The sequence below is a fragment of the Amphibalanus amphitrite genome, unplaced genomic scaffold (assembly GCF_019059575.1).
Source record: "Amphibalanus amphitrite isolate SeventyFive unplaced genomic scaffold, NRLGWU_Aamphi_draft 000717F_arrow, whole genome shotgun sequence".
In the NCBI taxonomy this organism is placed as follows: Eukaryota; Metazoa; Arthropoda; class Thecostraca; order Balanomorpha; family Balanidae; genus Amphibalanus; species Amphibalanus amphitrite.
Genome location: NW_024882211.1, coordinates 166,604 through 186,323, shown reverse-complemented (window position 1 = coordinate 186,323; position 19,720 = coordinate 166,604). Strand labels below are relative to the sequence as shown.

Below are 19,720 nucleotides of genomic sequence, written 5' to 3'. Positions count from 1 at the left end.
CTGACTGACCTCTGTGGCTGACCTCTGTGACTGACTGACCTCTGTGACTGACTGTTTGACCTCTGTGACTGACCTCTATGACCGACTGGCCTCTGTGACCGACTGACTTGTCTGTGGCTGAGTTACCTTTGCACTTGCCGCGCTGGTCGGGCCTGTAGCCCGGTGGACAGTCGATGGGAGCACAGCTCCCGTCAGCAGTCAGCCGCTCGCCGTAGCCGCAGCGCTTCTTGACGCACCGGAAGGAGCCCTCGATATTGTTGCAGGTCCACTGAGGCCCGAGGCTAGCGCAGTTGTCTCGTCCCAGCTCGCACTCGTCATCGTCTGCGAGCGGGAACGGGCAACGTCGCGGCGGCCGTCACACACCTCAGCCGGCACCGGGGGACGGGCAGAGCCGGCCGGCTGCAGCAGCGGCAGCACAGGCCGGCACCGGGGGACGGGCAGAGCCGGCCAGCCAGCTGCAGCGGCAGCACAGGCCGGCACCGGGGGACGGGCAGAGCCGGCCGGCCGGCCGGCGGCAGCGGCAGCACAGGCCGGCACCGGGGGACGGGCAGAGCCGGCCGGCTGCAGCAGCTGCCGCACAGGCCGGCACAGGGGGACGAGCAGAGCCGGCCGGCCGGCGGCAGCGGCAGCACAGGCCGGCACAGGCACTTGACTACATATACAGGGTGGAAAGTAATTACGCGAACATGTATTTTCTTACAATTTTGACCGTCAGTGGAGCATTTTTATGAGTACGGGCTGTCACGGAACATAATTGGTCGTGTTTGTTGTCGCCTCATCTACCAAAAGTGACCTAACTTTGAACAATGACCTGGAAGGTCTTATACACCTCTCGACTTAAAATGGTGCAGACACCATACGCTGCACAAGACCGAAATGGGCAAAGAGCTCAATTTGGAGCTGCCAGGGAAAGCGTTTGTGATTATTTTCGCCGGACTGGTGGAGAAGGGATTCGTAACGGTCTCAGCACCAGCATTGCACAATTATACGTTTTTTTTAAACATAATAACACTTGAGAGGACTTAAAAAGCAAAGCCGTCCGCGGCAGCAACCCCTCGGCGAATTCTGTCGCCGGACGGGTGGTCACCATGTCGGCGACAAAACGACGCCAGTCGACCCGAAAACTGGCAAAATAGCTTACTCTGGCCGAGTACCCGATCTAGGATATCACGATTCGCATATTAATACGCAAAAATTCGAAAATTAAGTCATACAAAACCCTCGGGATGACCAAAATTCACGAATTAACACCAGAATTGTTAATTGAAGCTTTTCAAAGACAATCAAAGATGGACAGAGGAGTACAGGCGGCTGGATTTGTGGTTGGGTGAGACATCTGTGAAACTGTTTCCTCCGTCAAACCTGCAGAACAACTGCTCTGAGGGCTGCTGTTGCGTCCTATGTCCCGTCCGTCCCAACCTTCAAACATCCGGCAAAGGAACACATCAGTGGGTCACGAGCCCCCGGGTGGTGTCAGAATTGCGTGTAGCGCTAAAAAAGGTCACTAAAAATAAAGTATACAACCGGTAGAACATCCTCCAAGACAAGTGTCTCTGTCTAATCCACCGTGCAACGAAAGGGGCAAAATGATTGAGCGCACTTTTGTGCCCGACGCAAAGAAACTGCTCTTCGTGATTGGTGAAATCCTTTCTTTCATGGCCAACAAAACGCAATACTGGTGCTGTGAGAACCTGTTTTTCTTCAGGACATACAAAAGCTGATCTGGGAAACGCCTGGGCCTCAATTCGATTAAAAATCTCCAGATGACTCCTCAGGAGACCGTCTAAAAGCTGCAAGGAGCCACCAATACCGATTACCTCACTGGCCAGCTCCATAAGGTGTGGGCTGAGCTTTGGCCAACAGATCTTCACATGCTGATGTAAATCATGCCGGAACGCCTATGTCAATGCATCGCAACTAGATAAGGATAAAGTAAAACATATAGGTATTGTTTATGTCACCGCCGTTTTTTCATTACTAGAAGACGAAAAAGTATGTTCGCGTAATTACTTTCCACCCTGTATGCTAGAACGCGCTGTCCGGAGGACAGCCTGCTTTGTTACACATCAGAGGAGCATTGCAATAATTTGGCTCGACGGAGAATAAGAGAATATCTCTGGCACTGTCTGACCGACTGTCCCGTGGGATGGCTCACGGGCTGTCTCAGCGGACTGTCCCATGGACTGTCCGCGGGCTGTCCACCTTCCTGGACTGTCTGACCGACTGTCTCACTCTCACGGAATGTCTGATGGACTGTCTCACGCTTACGAACTGTCTGACGGACTGTCTGGCAGATTGTCTCACTCTCATGACAGTCTGGTAGTCTGACGGACTGTCTGACGAACTGTCGGACGGACTGTCTCTTGGACTATTTGACGGACCGACTGACAGACTGTCTGACAGACTGTCTGACGGACCGACTGACAGACTGTCTGACGGACCGTCTGACGGACTGTCTGACGGACCGTCTGACAAGCTGTCTGACGGACCGTCTGACAAACTGTCTGACGGACCGTCTGACAAACTGTCTGACGGACCGTCTGACGGACTGCCTGGTCGTCGTCTGAGAGTGCCGGCGGGACGCACCCTCGCAGATGCCCAGCTGCGAGTTGAGCGTGTAGCCGGTGCCACAGCCGGCCGTGCGGATACACGAGAAGGAGCCGATGGTGTTGTCGCACCGCTGGTTGTCCACGCAGCTGTGGATGTCCAGCTGGCACTCGTTCACATCTGCGGTCAGACACAGTGGTAAAATGGACACGGGGTGACACAGACACTCGTTCACATCTGCGGTCAGACACAGTGGTAAAATGGACACGGGGTGACACAGACACTGTGGTGACACAGTGGTGACACCGTGCACAGTGGGTGTTTCAGGGGTTCTAGCCTCTCACAACCTTCCTTCCACTATGGATTTCAGACCCTATGAGGCCCTGTTTTTCGGCAATAGTTTCTTCAATATTCGTCCAATTGGCTTCAAATTTTTACAAAACACATTTCAGCTCAAGCGCCGATTTTCGTCAATATGGTCTTGCGGGTTAAGTTAGGTTAGGTTAGGTTAGATTAGGTTGGGCATTGTATTGATCAATACTATTGTATTGATTGGTATTGTACCAATCAATACAATGATTGTCATCTGAATGATTGGTATTGTATTGGTAATGTATTGATCAATACTGACACATTGACTTAAGTGTACTTAAGTGTACTTAAAGTTTTTCTTAATTATTAAGTAAACTTTAATTAATTAATTGAGTTCAAATTAACCAAATTGCATTATATCGCATATCAATTCGATTCGGCTGATCACCAGGAACACGACACCATTTTTTAACCCTCGCCCGTAAACGGCGATCTGCCACCTTCGCCCATGCAGGGGGGGGGGTGCGACCCCCCCCCTTGGCGTTTGAAAACGGAGCGTCGTAAAGCTTAGCGGAAAAGACCAACGGATTGTTCTCGCCGAGATCTCGCGATTGGTGGTATATTTTTTGGTCCTAGGTCAACATTTGACCTACTTTTGACCGGTCAAAGGTCAAATTTTCGGAAAAATAGACTTGTTTCAACTTTCAGCGGCGATTGCGGCAGAACGGTGGGAGATATCGACTTGAAACCTTCACTATCGTGTTCCTTGATCAATTCTCTATCGTTTGGTATGTATTTCGTTTCCCTAGCTCTAAAAATGGCGCGTTGGGAGCGCCGGAAGTCGGCAAGGTCACAGTCGGCGGCAGAAATTCGAAAAATCAAAATTTAAATTTTTGAAATCTGATTGTATTTTTGGATTTGTAAGGTCCATTTGCTCCCTATAGAAGCTAATATTGCTGCATATTCCCATTGAGGTGACAAGAATTAGCAAAATAGTGGTTCGGGCGCTTTTCAAAAATAGTACCGGACGCTGTTCCTCTTGTGACGTCATAGCTCCGTGACCTGACCTGACCCGGTCAAGTTTCTTATACCATATGATAGCCAATACTTGCCCCAACATGCATGGGAAGTTTCATCACGATCCATCAACCGATGTCCGTACCACCGGCAGGAAACCTCGGGCGTTGGCACTCAGTTTGTGAAAATCCGGCCGGAGGCTGTTCCCTTTGTGACGTCATAACTCCGTGACCTGACATGACCCGGTCAAATTTTTTTTTATCAAAAGATGCGCAAGGTTTGCCCCATAAGGTACCCAAAATTTGGCGGCGCTGCGCGCCGCCGTTTTTGCACTATTTCCGAAAAACCTCAGGGGGGGGGGGTTGCACCAACCCCCCCCCCTACATGGGCGAGGGTTAAGCTATAGCGTCATTATGTGTCAAGTTATTGGCAAAAACGTCATTTGACCTCAGTTGACCTCATTTGACCTGACCCATGGATAAGTAGGTACACCAAACAAAGAAGCACCAAGTGACCTACTGTTACGTACTGTGGTGTCAAAGCACAAAGGTGATAGAACAAAGCGGATATCTCCAGTATTTTCCGAATTTAGTATTTTCCCATAGGCTTGCCATTAGCCGTTTTCACGACGGGCTATCCGGCGAATGCACCTGATTTGACCAAATCTGCACCTAATTTCTTTTAAAGCAAATATCTTCATTTTATGAATTTATTTCAGTGTTTTAATCGATGATGCTCTCTGATAATATGACAAAGCAGGCATATAAGCAATTAGTGCAACCCTAGCTGATAGCTGCTAAGAGACACACTGAACCTGATTTGACCAGAGGGTGATCCAAAAAAATTGGAACCCCTAACTTAAAATGTCTCTAAGTCCGAAAGTATTCACTTTATTGACAAATTGCAAACACCATTAGAAAGAGCAATAAATCCTCTATAAAATCACATCAAGTTAGTGCATGTATGTTGTAAAGCATTGACACACTATTAGCTTTTGGAATGAGCGTCAGAAAACTGAGTGAAACGAAATCGCCAATTGTTAACAATGCACTGAAGTCCGTTAGCACTCCATCTGTTGTTTTTTGCGAATAACACCACATTTAATTTCAATTTTATTACATAAAAGTTTACACAGAAGCACACAATAGAACAGGTACACGCGTCCTAGCTTCCGCTGTTCATCACAGCATGTGCTCAAACCGAGCTCCGTTGGCCGTCACGCTGACGCAGGCCTGCAGTCGCTTCGGGACAGCTCCGACGGCGCAGGCCAGCAGTCTCTGGGACAACTGATCCCAGCAGGCCGTCAGCCTTTCCTTCAGCTCCTCTATGGTGCTGATCCTCTGACCTCTATACATAATTCGCTTCAGTTCGCTCCACACGAAGAAGTCCAAAGGGTTGAGGTCTTCGGTGGCCAGGCATCTGGCTCGATGAAGGCCGAGCAGGCCTGTTCCAGAAACTCGACCACTGAGTGGGCCGTGTGGCACGGAGCACCGAATTATTTTTTTTTTGCTCCTGTTGAAATTTAAATTCCTTACAATAGCACGTGAATGAGCTATTTTTATTCATGAACCTCCAACATGCGACATGGTCAGAACAGCAAACCGCAAATCACTGTTTTGCGCATAATATTCAAAACCGTTTCAGTGAGTTTCGTGACACAAATTTTATAGGTATTTAACTAGGGCAATATTTATAGTAATAGTTAAGTTCAATCAACTTGGTTTTATCGAGAATTGAACGCTCTTTCTAATGGTGTTTGCAATTTGTCAATAATGTGAAAACTTTCGGACTTACGGACATTTTAAGTTAGGGGTTCCAATTTTTTTGGATCACCCTGTATGTACCTGATCTGTACCAGATGTGCACCAAATGTGTACCAGATGGCCGTCGTGAAAACGGCTATTATGACGTAATGACATCTAACTGACCTCAGGTCAGTGACATCGAAAAACCCGAACTATATGTTATACAACTCGGTGAACTTAGCACATCCTGAAAGTTTGAAGGAAATCAGTCAAAAACTGTGAGTTGGAGAGGTGCAAAAAGAAAATTGAACTTTAACCATGGCCTTATACCGGTGTTTCTGACCTGGTGACCTGACCCAAGGTCCACCGGACCTGAAATTTTTAGGTCACATGTAAAAGGGTTGCTTCATAGGCTGTGCCAAATTTAAACCTTAGGGGGGTCGCATCGACACCCCCCCCCCCCCCTGCCAGGGCGAGGGTTCATGAAAACAATATTCAATGTATTCAATGTAAACGCGTTTCGGTTATTTCTTTATCAATACATTGATATATGTATTGTATCAATGTATTGATAAAGAAATAACCGAAACATGTTTACATTGAATACAGATAAAATTTTTATATTGTTTTTCATTAAACTGAACATGTGTCATAGACTGCGAATACCAGTTTTAATTTTCGGGGATATGTGTTTAACTGATTGACCTGACCTTGACCCTGACATATGTTTCACCGACCCCTACATGGATATGACACTCTTGTAGGCCTTTTATGAAGGATTGTGCACAGTTTTGACAGAGTTTATGACGAGAGGTGCCCATTACGAGGTTCTGAAGTCCACGCTACTAAAAACCCGATTTCAGGTGTTTGACCGGACCTTGACCCGGCCTGTGACCTCGAAATTTATTTTCAAGTACTCTCCTGAAGCGACTCGTCGTGTTCTTTCGTTTGCCGCCTCGTGCGTTTTGCTGCGCCTATTGGTTCCCAAGTAATCGGCTGGGGGTGTTTAACGCTTCCCCCCCAGCAAACGGCGGATGGCGAAATACCCTAGCAACTGCCGGGTTTTAAAACAAAATATCAAAATTACTGGTACTTGTAATGCCTCGTAATATTAAAATCGGTTCAGTAAGTCCGTCAGTGGAGTAGAGGCTATCCGTGCGTAGTCGTGACCATAGGTGGGCATCGTTAATCAAAAAGTTAGTTTCGTTAATCGTTAATCCGTTAACTAAAAAGTTAGTTCCGTTAAACGATAATCCGTTAATTCACAACAAAAGTAACGGAAGTTACTTAAGTCCGTTAATCGTTAACATTTTACACGGTAATAAACAATATGAAAATGCTTGTGCATTTTTCTAAGGACAACTCGACCAACCTACGCTAACGGCTAGGCGCCAATCACTTGTCGTAGCGCGGTTCTGCTCTCGAAGACCTGCCAACAATTGCGCCTGCTCGGTGACGGCATGGATAAGTTATACCTATTTATAAATATAAAATACATGGTGATGATATGTGTGATGCGAGTTGCGACCGATTTCAACCTGCGTTACCGACGATTCAGCTCGCCTGACAAACAGCTCTACCCTTTCTCTCCGCCTATCAGCCAGGCAGCGTTCCAATGACAGGCGTGTGCATCACAATTTATTTCAGTTGTGGCCAAATAACAACTATTACCTACTAATAGTTGTTATTTGGCCACAACTGAAATAAATCAAATGCTGCCAGATCCAGAAAGGAAAAACTTCGCCGCATGAAGGTTTCATACACATTACACACCAGTAACTTTACAGTAAACTTTTGCTTCGAAATAAAAGTAACGATTAACGGATTAACGGACTAAATTTTAACGATTAACGGAGCCGAAAAGTAACGGAACTAAAACGGTCCGTTACACGTGGAAAAAATTAGCGAGTCCGTTAATCGTTAACCCAAAATTTAGTTCCGTTAATTAACGGATTAGCGATTTAACGGACTTGCCCACCTATGGTCGTGACGTCATAAACTTGTGACCATTAAGGTTAAGCTACACTATCAGTGATCGTCCAGGAAATTACGTGCGTGATCTGCAGACCCGTGATTGCGAGACTCCCTTGATATCGGTTTCTGCGATTTTCCAGAGTTTCCGTGAATTATTGTAAGTTGACGTAATAATAACAACTAATGGATGGTTTCGTAAGAAAAGTTTAACTTTACCATTTTCTATATTATTTTATCCATAAATAACTTGTGTTATTAATATAACATCAATAACTTATGAAAATTAAAGAAATGATTATTAATTACGTCACTTGGATTCATATGGTGCGCCACCAAGCGCGCCAACAACTGTCTCATATCACGCAATCTCGCAGATTCTGCAAAAAAGTTCGTAGCTTTGAACTTTATATCGGTACGGAACATCCTGACCGTCCTGACTATCCGGCATTTCCTGTACTGAACATCCAGTCGCACTTCCCAACACATCTAAACTCCTCCAAGAGCAAAATAGAGGAGGTTGGAGCAGGGCCCTCCTTTGATTTGTAGGGGCTAGAGCTGACACTGGAACAGGGAAGCAATCTTGGAGGAGTTTAGAGGTGTTAGGAAGTGCGACTGGAACAGACCCCTTGACTGAATCTGCGTGACCCCAGTGTAGCCGACCCTGTGTATTTCCTATCAGCTGAACTTCATCTGCGTACCGATTTTCTGCAAAACCCGCAAACTCGCAGAACACGCACGTAATTTCCTGGACGATCACGCATAGAGTAGCTCGGACTTTAAAGTTCAGAGATACGGACTTTTTTTGCAGAATCTGCGAGATTGCGTGATATGAGACAGTTGTTGGCGCACTTGGTGACCTACCGTATGAATCCAAGTGACGTAATTTATAATTGTTTCTTTAATTTCATGTGTTATTGATATTTATTAAAAAATAACTATTTATGGATTAAATGATATAGAAAATGGCAAAGTTGAGCGTTTGTTACGAAACCATCCAATAGTTGTTATTATTACTTCAGCCTACAATAATTCACGGAAATTCTGGAAAATCGCAGAAACCGATGTCAAGGGTGTCTCGCAATCACGAATCTGCAGATCACGCACGTAATTTCCTGGACGGTCACGCATAGTGTAGCTCGGCCTTTAACCCGCGCCCGGCTGGGGTCCTGGATTTCCACGCCCTGCTGGGGGGGGGGGGGGTATTTGAACACCCCCCTTGTAACTCGGCTCCTGGGCCATGTAGCGATACGCGGAAGGCGGCGTTCGAAAGAGCGTCAAAAATAATGAAGAAATCACTTCAGTCAATTTTTTGGTCAGGTCAAAGGTCAGGTCACCAGAGGTCATTAAAGGCAAAGTGGCGCAGTTGGTAAGGCGTCGGTGTCACGGAACTCAGCACCAAAAACTCAGCTCGGATTCTTGCAGACCGTTTATATCGTAATGGACAAAACTGAAACATCACAACTCCAATGTCCACCGGCCAGAACCCTCAAAACCAGCAAAATCACGGCACACCGCCGCAACCATCACGCAACAACCACACATCAGACACAATTCCCGAACTTTCGGGCCGCCGCTCGCCCCCGGCTCTCGGTCAGCTGACCGCCGGAGGCGACCAATCCGACGCCAGGCGCCGTCTCTCGGCAGCACCGACTTGGCCGAACGGTCAGCACCGATCGAGGCGACCTCTATTCGTCCGCATCACCAATCATTCCCGAAAGAGGCGCCTAAATCAGTAACATACTCCCCACCTTGACCCTCAGGTCAACACAAAAACAGCTTCGTAACACTAGCAAACAGGTTTGATCAGCCATCACTAGGACAATCATCAGCGATAAATCTAGCACGAGTGAGGCACAGCGACAATGGAACACATTCCCAGTCAACGCCGCCACACAACCTATAAGCTATACGATTACAAACACAAACATCGATCAATCGTAAAACAAATCGCGCAGCACGACGTGCGTCAGCACAACGTCCCCTTTCGACTCAGTGACGTACCAGACCATAAAGGGCACACTGGATCCGGCTCTCAGGAACACAAGGATCCGAATCACTCCGGAACTCGCGTAGGATCCTGGGAGGATAGAGAGGGAACGACCTCCAGGTCGTACAGCCGCTGCACAGCGCGCGTCCTCAGTCCTTTCTCTGTACTTACCTCCACTGACCTAGTCTTCCCATCTCGCCCAGGGAGCAGTCTCGTGACCCTGCCCATGACCCACTTCTGCCGGGGAACATGGTCCTCCTCCAGCAGCGCTACTGACCCCTCTGTCAACTTACCGTGAGAACGGAACTGGCGCACAGTGGGTGGAAGACTACGCAAATATTCCTTCCGCCAAACCTGCCAAAATCGGTTCAGACGCCGTTCTCTGATCCTCGCCCTCTCCTGGAGCGCGCTGCCGTCAACCGACCGGGCACTCTCAACCCGGCTCTGGAAGCCCGCGCCTCGGCCGATTAAGAAATGACTCGGGGTGAGCGCGTCTGGGCCCTCAGGGTCGTCTGTGACGGCCGTGAGCGGCCGTGAGTTGACACATGCCTCTATCTCAGACAGCATGGTCTCCAACTCAGTCCGAGTCACACAGCGGGTCCCCAGGGACTTCCTGAGACCCACCTTGACAGAGCGAATGAGCCGCTCGTAGAATCCGCCGTGCCACGGCGCCACCGGCGTCGTGAAACTCCACTCCGGAGCCCTGTCTCCAAAGTACCTCCGCAGGGACACGTCTGCGGCCTTGAAATATCTCGCATTATCAGAAATAACACGAGACGGAAAGCCACGTCTGGCAGCAAACCGTCGGAATGCTAACAAAATGTCTGCCTGCGACAGAGACTCCGTCAGCTCGAGATTCACCGCACGCACTTGCGCACACGTGAACAGAGCCACATAGAACTTCTTGTTCGGAAAATCAACACAGAACAGAGGTCCGGCCATATCCACACCGACGGTCGAAAAACAAGGAGACTCGCTGACACGAGCAGCGGGGAGCGGCGCCGCCGGCTCGTTACACGCACGTGCGTCATGTCTCCGACAGGCGACACACTGGCGCTTCACACGCTTCGCCAAACACCTCAGCCCCACGATCCAGAACCGCTCGCGCAGAGCGGTGATCATCGTCGAAACACCGGCATGTCTCATCAGCAGGTGCTGCTCTCTGACTAACAGTTCTGAAAGACGACACTTCGGCAAAATCACAGGGTGCTTCTCAGCATACGACAGATCTGAGAGCTGTAACCTGCCAGTCATACGGACCAAACCGTCACTGTCGATGAAGGGAGTCAGCTTAGTGAGGCTCGAGCCCCGCGGAAGGGCCTTCCCGGCATGCAGCAGCCTGATCTCGTCAGAAAAGACGTCACCCTGTACGTCTCTGATCAGAGCGCGCCGTGCCTCGTCCAACTCACCAGTTGTGAGCTCACCATCTCTCCTCTCAGAGGGGTTCCGAGCGTTGTGCACAAACCGGCGCACCCAACCAGCGATGCGCACAGCCTTACACATAGACCCCCACCTCTCCACTGGGAACACAGGCTCATGCTTCGTCACACTCGGTGACGTCAGAGCTGCCGTCGGTGACGTCAGAGCTGCCGACTCCTCCTCAGTCTCAGCTGCGCTCTGCTGAGCCACAGAGCCGTCTGAGTCACCCGACCTGAGCCAAACAGGGCCCCTCAGCCAAACATCCGACTCCAGGAGGGACTCGGCGGACACACCGCGCGTGAGCAGGTCTGCAGGGTTGAGCTCACCGCTGCAGTGTCCCCAGTCAGACGGGCTCGTGAGAGACTGAATCTCTCTCACCCTGTTCGACACGAACTGTTTCCATCTCGCTGGGTCCGCCTGAACCCAGCCGAGGACAATTCTGCTGTCAGTCCAGCAGTGCGAGGGCGTGGTCTCCGGCAGCTGCAGTGCCCGCCGGACGAACACCACCAGCCTGGCCGCCAGCAGGCTGCCCAACAGCTCCAAACGAGGCAGAGTGTGAGCGGCGATCGGCGCCACACGTGCCTTCGCCATGACCAGACACACGTCACGAGAGCCATCCTCACGAGGGGCACACACATAGACCACCGCCCCGTATCCCTTTGGCGAGGCGTCACCAAAGGCGTGAAGGCTCACACCCTCCCCACCGTTCCAACCTGAGCTGAAGTAGCTCCGAGGAATCTCCATCTGCTTCAGGACCTCCAGGCCTCTCACCCAGTCAGAAAACACGTCACAGAGCTCAGGAGGCAGGATCTCGTCCCAGCCCAGACCGATCCGCCACAGCTCCTGAAACAGACATTTTGCCACCATTGTGTGAGGAGCCAGCCACTGCATCGGGTCAAACAACCTCGCGATCAGACTCAACAAGACTCGCTTGGTGGGCACCACATTGTCAGGCAGGCTGACACCCTCAAACACGAACACGTCCCTATCAGGTAGCCATCTCAGCCCGAGAACCTTCACGCTCTCGTCCTCAGGACTGCCGGCCAGCGCGTGAGTTCGATCGAGTACGAGCTCACTGTTGGAAGTGCACTTCGTGAGCTCCATCCCAGCGTCACTGAGGATAGACTGGGCCTCGGTGAGCAGCTCACGAGCACCCTGCTCGGTATCACACCCAGACACAAAGTCATCCATGTACAGAGAAGTCTGGAGCTCTCGGACAGCGCGAGAGGGTGGATACTTATCCAGATGGTACTGGATGGTTGCGATCAGCAAGAACGGCGAGCACGCCGCTCCGAAAATGACTCGCTGAAACCGCATGGTCCGAATACGACCGTCCAGCTCCCACAGAAAGCGGAGAACGTCCTGATCTGATCTCCTCACCCGGATCTGCAGGAAAGCTTTCCGGATATCGCCGGTGACCGCGAATCTCCACCGGCGGAACCTCAACAACACTTCACACAAGTTGGGGATCAGATTCAGACCAACCTCGAGACAATCATTGAGCGAAAGACCGTGCCTGTCAGTCGCCGACGCGTCAAACACCGGACGCACGCGCGTGGAGGTGCTACTTTCCTTCACTACCGGCCTGTGCAGTAGGTAGAAAGTGGGATTCTCTGACACGAGCTCCTCTCGTGGCACCTCTGCGATCACCCCATTCGCCTCCATCTCCTTCAGAGCCTGATCATACTCCTCACCCAGCTTGGAGTCCTTTCCAAGCTTCCTCGAGAGACCAGCCAGTCGTACCTCAGCAGCCTGCCTATTGTCGACTAGCTCACCAGGGTCTCTCTTCCACGGCAGAGCCACCTCATACCGCCCATCGTCCATTCGAATGGAACCGCGAAACTTAGCCTGAACCTCAGCCGAAGAATCAGCATCACTCGAATCATGGATCCCTATCCCTTCTAGATCCCAGAACTGGCGGAGACGGCTCTCATGCAGGTCTCCCAGACAGAGCAGTTGACACCCCAGCTGTGGGCCCCTCTGTCCCTCACAGTCACCCACCAGGCCGGACACCATCCAGCCGAGCACTGTCTCCTGAGCTACAGGGCCCCCTGGGTGCAGTGCACCGCTGGCCTTACCATACTCCAGAAGTAGTCCATACCGACGAGGATGTGCACGTGCAGCGGCTCATCGGGAGGAGGGCGGCCAGCCATCGGGAGGTGAGACAGCTCCGCCATCACAGAGGCAGGCAGGCTGGGCCGGGACAGGGGCGCACAGATCACAGGAACCTCGATGGCCTGCATCGTCACTGAGGAAGGTACATCAGCATTAGCACTCGACAGCGACAGCTCGAACACATCACGATCAACAACACCAGAGCTCCTCCCTCCAAACGCAGCATAGGCCACACTTTCTGATCTGACCCACTTTGGGCTCACCTGCTTCACCACATCAGCTGAAACATAGCTCCTATCCGAGGCAGAGTCAAACAATACATTTACTGAGAGCTCCTGACCACGCTTGTCTTTCACTAGGGCTCTCACAAGTGGCAGTGCAGTGACTGCACCGTCACTACCACAAGGTAACACTGCATCTGTCGGCACACTAGCACTAACTGCAGTCATAGCTGGGCTGGCCTGCTGCTCAGCCTGCTGAGGTGGAACACTGTTCGATCCACGTACCAGTCTGGAGCAGCACACCGCATGGTGCCTGCCACCACACTCTGAGCAGTTCATCCTACATCTGTTGGCCCTGTGTCCGCGCTGAAGGCAGCGGAAGCACAGGCCTGCTTGACGCACTCTGTCAAGCCGCTGAGGCACATTTAGAGGCACAAGAGACGGGCACTGGTCTGACCTGTGGGCCTGGGCACAAAAGCCACAGACCGCCGTTGAAGTCGAGAGTGCTGCTGCTGCTGCAGGGGCGCGCTGCACCCTGCTCCTCTGCTGGCGGGTCCCAGCGGGGCTGCGCCGGGACTCCGGAGCTGATGCAGCAGAGTACGCACCGGAGCGCTCACGCCGGCCGATCTCAGAGTCCAAAAACTCCAGCAACCAGTTCAGGTCCGCCTCATGACCCACACCATCCCTCGCCCACTCCATCCTGATGGCAGTCGGCAGTCGTTGTAAGAGCACAGGCACCATCATCACACCATACGCTTCACCCTGCACTCCCAACGCTTCCAAAGCTCTCACATGCGACAAAAGGTTGTCCTGTAGGGCACGAAGGGCATGGACATCAGGAACGGAAGGAGCAGGAATAGAAAGGAGTTGCTGGATATGGTTGAAGATGATACGTTCCGTCCTACCGAAACGATCAGTAAGGATCTTACATGCGGATGCATAGTTAGGGGCACTCAGTGGCAACCCAGCAATACATGTGCTAGCCTCCCCCACTAGCAGTGATCTCAGATACGAGAACTTCGTTATATCAGGCAAGTCACTGTCATGTACGGACGCTCTGAACATCTCCCAAAAGGCTTGCCACTCAAGTACATCACCCCCAAACTTGGGCAAGTCCAGTTTAGGCAGCTTTACAGTGTGGCTACTCACGGAGATGCCGCCCGATGCAGAGTCAGTCCCTGAACCACTCACAGCTTTCACCACATTGGAGAGCACGCAGAGTACAGAATCACGAAAAACTCCAGCCTTCTCGATGTCATCCAGCATCTCACTCTCAGACTCGATCATCAGCTCCAAGTCACTCTGTAGTCCATCCAAGTTGCTCAGTCTGGTCTCCAGCTCCTTCTGGATCACTCTCAGGGCCTCCTGATCGGGCTGATCCGCATCCAGGAGTTCTTGAGCCTTGTTCACAGTTCTTGAAAGCCACCCCTTGGCAGCCACTCGTTTCTTACACATCATGGACAAGTCTGGGACCAACGCCATGGCTTAGGCGTGAAAACAGCAAGAATTAAAGCAAATGGTCCACAGTAACAGCAAAAGAAAAATCAACAGATCTTGAAACTCTTCTTGGCACAGAGCCAAACAACTGAGAGCTCAAAACTCAAACTCATCAGAGTAAGGTCCAGTACTCACTTGACCAAAGTCAATCACCATCAGCCTGGTGCAAAACAAAGCAAGCTCACAGCACCCCATCTCAACTGGCTGTTACCGGCTTGCACTTACTGCACATCCAAAGGCTCCGTCCCGCGTTTGAGGCACCAAAATGTCACGGAACTCAGCACCAAAAACTCAGCTCGGATTCTTGCAGACCGTTTATATCGTAATGGACAAAACTGAAACATCACAACTCCAATGTCCACCGGCCAGAACCCTCAAAACCAGCAAAATCACGGCACACCGCCGCAACCATCACGCAACAACCACACATCAGACACAATTCCCGAACTTTCGGGCCGCCGCTCGCCCCCGGCTCTCGGTCAGCTGACCGCCGGAGGCGACCAATCCGACGCCAGGCGCCGTCTCTCGGCAGCACCGACTTGGCCGAACGGTCAGCACCGATCGAGGCGACCTCTATTCGTCCGCATCACCAATCATTCCCGAAAGAGGCGCCTAAATCAGTAACAGTCGGTTCTGTGGTCGGGAGGACCCGGGTTCGATCCCCGGTGCCGCCCGGCTTCCGGACTGGCGTCCCCAACTGTGTCACTGGGGGGTGGGGTGGGCTCCCGCCTTGCACCGTAGCCCTGAGGAGGAGCAGGAGCCCTCCCATAAATGGGAAAACATATCCCGTGTGGAGGACGAGGAATAAATAATAAAAAAATTCGCCAATTTCCAGGTCGAATGTCGAAAATTTCCAAGACGCCAACGCATATCTCGGGAACCAATACCTAGAGCTACAGCGCCGCAGAAAGCGCATTCGATAGCCCTATTAACGCCCTTTCTGAGTAATTCTCTCAGATTTGACCTAACGTCAACGGTTTTGCCTGCAGGGGGCAAAAACTGCAAAAATAGCCGATTTTTTCGGAAACAGTTTTTCTGCAATTACTTTTGACCCAAGCCTTGTGCGAGCTTACTTTCACCGGCATCGTGTTCCTCTCGTCAAGACGCATCGAATGAACTATAACTTGACCTTGAAAGGTCAACTTGAAAATTTGACCTCAGGTCAAGGTCATGACCTGACCGGAAAAGGTCATGCTGCATATCAGTCAATCCGTATCGTCGAGCTGAACACATCTAAGGCGTTTTCATCGCTCTAGCATGCCTCTATCAAAAGTTATTTGCGAAAAACTGTTAGATACCATTCGTGACCTAAGATGACCTCAGGGCATAAACAAAGGTCACGGACACCATTTTCATGTTCAGTGTGTCTAAACCACTTGTAATTCGGTGTTTGGGAGTGTCTATAATGTCTTTCGTCCAAAAGAGGCGCATTTCAATTTTCTCCCATTGACTTATAATGGGGAGGTCGCAAAATTGACCTGACCTTAGGTCATCGATATCGAAATTCTGAGATATACATTTTGTACATGCTATTGCTCTTAGCAATCGCTGAAAGTTTCAAAGCGATCGGTCACTCGGCGTAGCTATGACAGACATTGAAACTTTTTGAGGTGAGGTCACTTCAAGTGACCTGGTGACCTGATCTTGAACGGCCTTGGTCTGAAATTTTCACAACATGTGTAGAACTGATGTATGATAAGGTGTACCAAAAACGGCGGCGCTCCGTGCCGCCGTTTTTGAGATATTCGCGAAAAACCACAAGGGTGGTGTTCAAACACCCCCCCCCCCCCAGCAGGGCGTGGGTTAAGCTCCGCTCTCCCGGCGCGGCGGGGCGGTGACCTTGGCCGGTCAGTCGGCGGCGTGGAGCGGGAGGGGCAGTAGCTGCCTCATCGGGGCGGATTGCATGGAACGTAGCTGCTGTGCAGTTGTCGTTGCAGCCGTAACTTAACCGAATGAGTAAAAATAGCGCTCATAAGTTACGCACTAGCTGATGCCCTCGCCTTTGTATTTATCACTGATATACCAGCACGTGCTATTAATCACCTCGTTTTTGGTCAGTAGTTTGAAGGCCGATCAATTCTCAGTCGCGGAAGATACTTTAAATGATCCGTTTGGGTGTCCGATTTTCGAATATCTAGCTTGTTTTTGTATACGTTCGAATTCGAAGCAATTTGGGATGAGGAGCGAAAAACCTTTTTCTGCCCTAAGGTTGCCCCAAGAAGTCGTAGAACCTAGCCGCGCCTCTGATCCACAGACAACTATAGCCCTCTCTTGTCAGTCGAACAAACCGCAGCCGAACAACCGGTTCTGGGGAGGGGACCTATAATAATTGATCCTTCCCTGATTCTGATCATTCTGAATATTCTGAGCTGGTTCGACGTTTAGATACCAAAATAAGAAGAGGACACCAATGCCCTTGAATAGAGTTTTTAGCTCTCGTCCCGAAGTCCCCGGTAGTAAAGTGAGCTTGCCCGAAACAACGTGATTTGAGGTTGAGTCATTCGAAATGACCTAGGACTTGACCTTGAAGGGCAGAAGATTCAACCTTGCACACAATGTGCAAAATTGATGGGGAAATAGTCACGTTAAGTGTAATAAGATGGCGAAGTACTAAAATGAGCAGCATTATTGAATATCGTAGAAGAATAACCTTATGCTCACTATCTTTCAACAATCCAAAAATTAGCCTAAAATCAATGAATATATTTCGGAAACGTTCCTTCTTCAGTTCAAAAAGTTAACTTTCCAAGCCACAGAAATGTACAAATAATTCATTATTATAAATTATTATTATTAGTAATTCATTATTTGTACATTTCTGTGGCTTGGAAAGTTAACTTTTTGAACTGAAGAAGGAACGTTTCCGAAATATATTCATTGATTTTAGGCTAATTTTTGGATTGTTGAAAGATAGTGAGCATAAGGTTATTCTTCTACGATATGGGAAATAGTCACGCCAAACTTTGCAAAACTTCGCCAAAATTCGCGGCGTAACACGCCGCCGTTTTTTCGCTATTTACGAAAAACCTCAGGGGAGTGGGATATCCGCCCCCCCCCTCCCCGTCGGTGCTCGGGTTTATGACAACAGTGCACACTGCACATTGTTACACACGATTTAGAGTGGGACCTGGCATGGTACTCAAAAGATCGGCTCAAAAGATCGGAGCTAATTTTAAACATGCGTGATAACTTGATGATTTGTTTATCTAAGGTACATGTTGCTAAATGGTTTGCCCAATCTCAATTCTCTTTGCGCGCAATTAATCGTAACATGTCACAAAACAACTCATAAAACCATTGTGCCGAAAAACCCACGCACATAGGATCCCCATGAGCCATGGCTGATGGCATATATATGTTGCGGGCCAAGTGCGAAGGCTAGTCCATTCGCGAATGGCCTAGTCCAAGTGCGATAACGCACTTGGACTAGGCCGTTTGCGAATGGACTAGTCCATGTGCGTTATTGCAGTTGGCCTAGGCCGTTTGCGAATGGACGGGCGTTTATGCTCCCAGTCCAAGTGCGAAGTCAGGCCAAGTGCGAAATATCCAGCAAAGTGACGTCAACTTGGCAAATCAACTTGGCATGTGCAAAGTCCCGTGTGAAATGATGCGTGCAACTGCAAAGTATTGGTAACTCAACCGGCGTCACTTAACCTGGCCTGGTGACCTGACCTTAGGTCATCTGGAGTCAGCATTTTCACACAATGTGCGCAGAATATGGGAGAAAAGGTATACAAAATTTGGCTTTGCTGCGCGCCGCCGTTTTCTCGTGATCTGTGAAAAACCACAGGGGGGTTGAAAGCAACCCCCCCTGCAGTGCGCGTATTGTTAAATGCAATGCAACACAACAGTTTTTCGAACACTCACCGCACCGCACTCACCACACACAAGCCGCACCGTCCCGGTACACCACACCAGAGCAGAATGAATCGAGCGCCACAAACTCGACCAAGGTCAGGTCGGGTCATCAGCGGGGAGCCCGGAGCACGGTACTAATGGTCTCCGCACACCACGCGACTCTCCGCTGTTCGAAGGTCACGGGGATATTTGACCTCCCCAGATCCAGATCGGTGGCCGAAGCCTGGCCAGCGGCAACACGTTGCTATAATTTCCGCGTTGTGCAGGGTTCAGCGGAAAGTCGCATCCCGAATGGACCAGGTGTGTGGAGACCTTAACCCAGAGTTGCGCCAGCTCGCAGATCTACTCCGGAGAACAAACTAAATATATAGACGCAGTGGCGTCGCCACGGATTTTCGACTAGGGGATCTGGTCGGACGGTCAGTCAAAGTAATCCCCACCAAATACTGAAAACTCCTGGGATTTAGACAATTTTATTTTGAGAATGCACCAAAATCGTTTTTAAAATATTTTATTTTATTATTGATCGATTTTCGTGGCCAAAAGTGTGTGTGTGTGGGGGGGGGGGAGGGGCCGGGGGGCGTCGGACCGGCATATTTTCAAGAATGTGTGTGTGTGTGGGGGGGGGGGTCCGGACCCCTCCGACCCCCCCCCCCCCCCGTCGGCGACGCCCCTGCATCGACCAGCGGTCCCCCATTCATTCGGAATCGTACCCCAATCCGAGGATCCATGCTTCCGGCGGCTAAGTGCAACGCCACAAACCCGTCCGTTCGCAAACGGCCTAGGCCATTCGCGAATGGCCGGCCATTCGCAAACGGACTAGTCCGTTTGCGAACGGACCGCCATTCGCAAACGGCCTAGTCCATTCGCGAATGGACTAGTCCGTTCGCAAACGGACTAGCCTTCGCACTTGGCCCGTAGCATATATACTTTGCCTCTCCCGTGCCGGGCCGGGGGGTGTTTGAACACCCCCTTGTGGTTTTTCGCGAATATCTCAAAGCGCTCCGCGCCGCCGTTTTTGGCATACC

The 19,720-nt window shown here is 50.5% G+C and overlaps 1 protein-coding gene across 1 annotated transcript in view; it reads right to left on the bottom strand.

Moving 5' to 3' along the window:
- LOC122365134 (fibrillin-1-like) overlaps nucleotides 1–19,720 on the bottom strand; it is a 248,808-nt gene that overhangs the window by 82,004 nt on the left and 147,084 nt on the right. The window contains exons 18-19 of the mRNA XM_043336109.1: nucleotides 2,587–2,727; nucleotides 127–321 (exon numbers count right to left, since the gene is read on the bottom strand). Of these exons, the coding sequence (XP_043192044.1) occupies nucleotides 127–321; nucleotides 2,587–2,727 (336 nt within the window). The remainder of the gene's footprint in view (nucleotides 1–126; nucleotides 322–2,586; nucleotides 2,728–19,720) is intronic.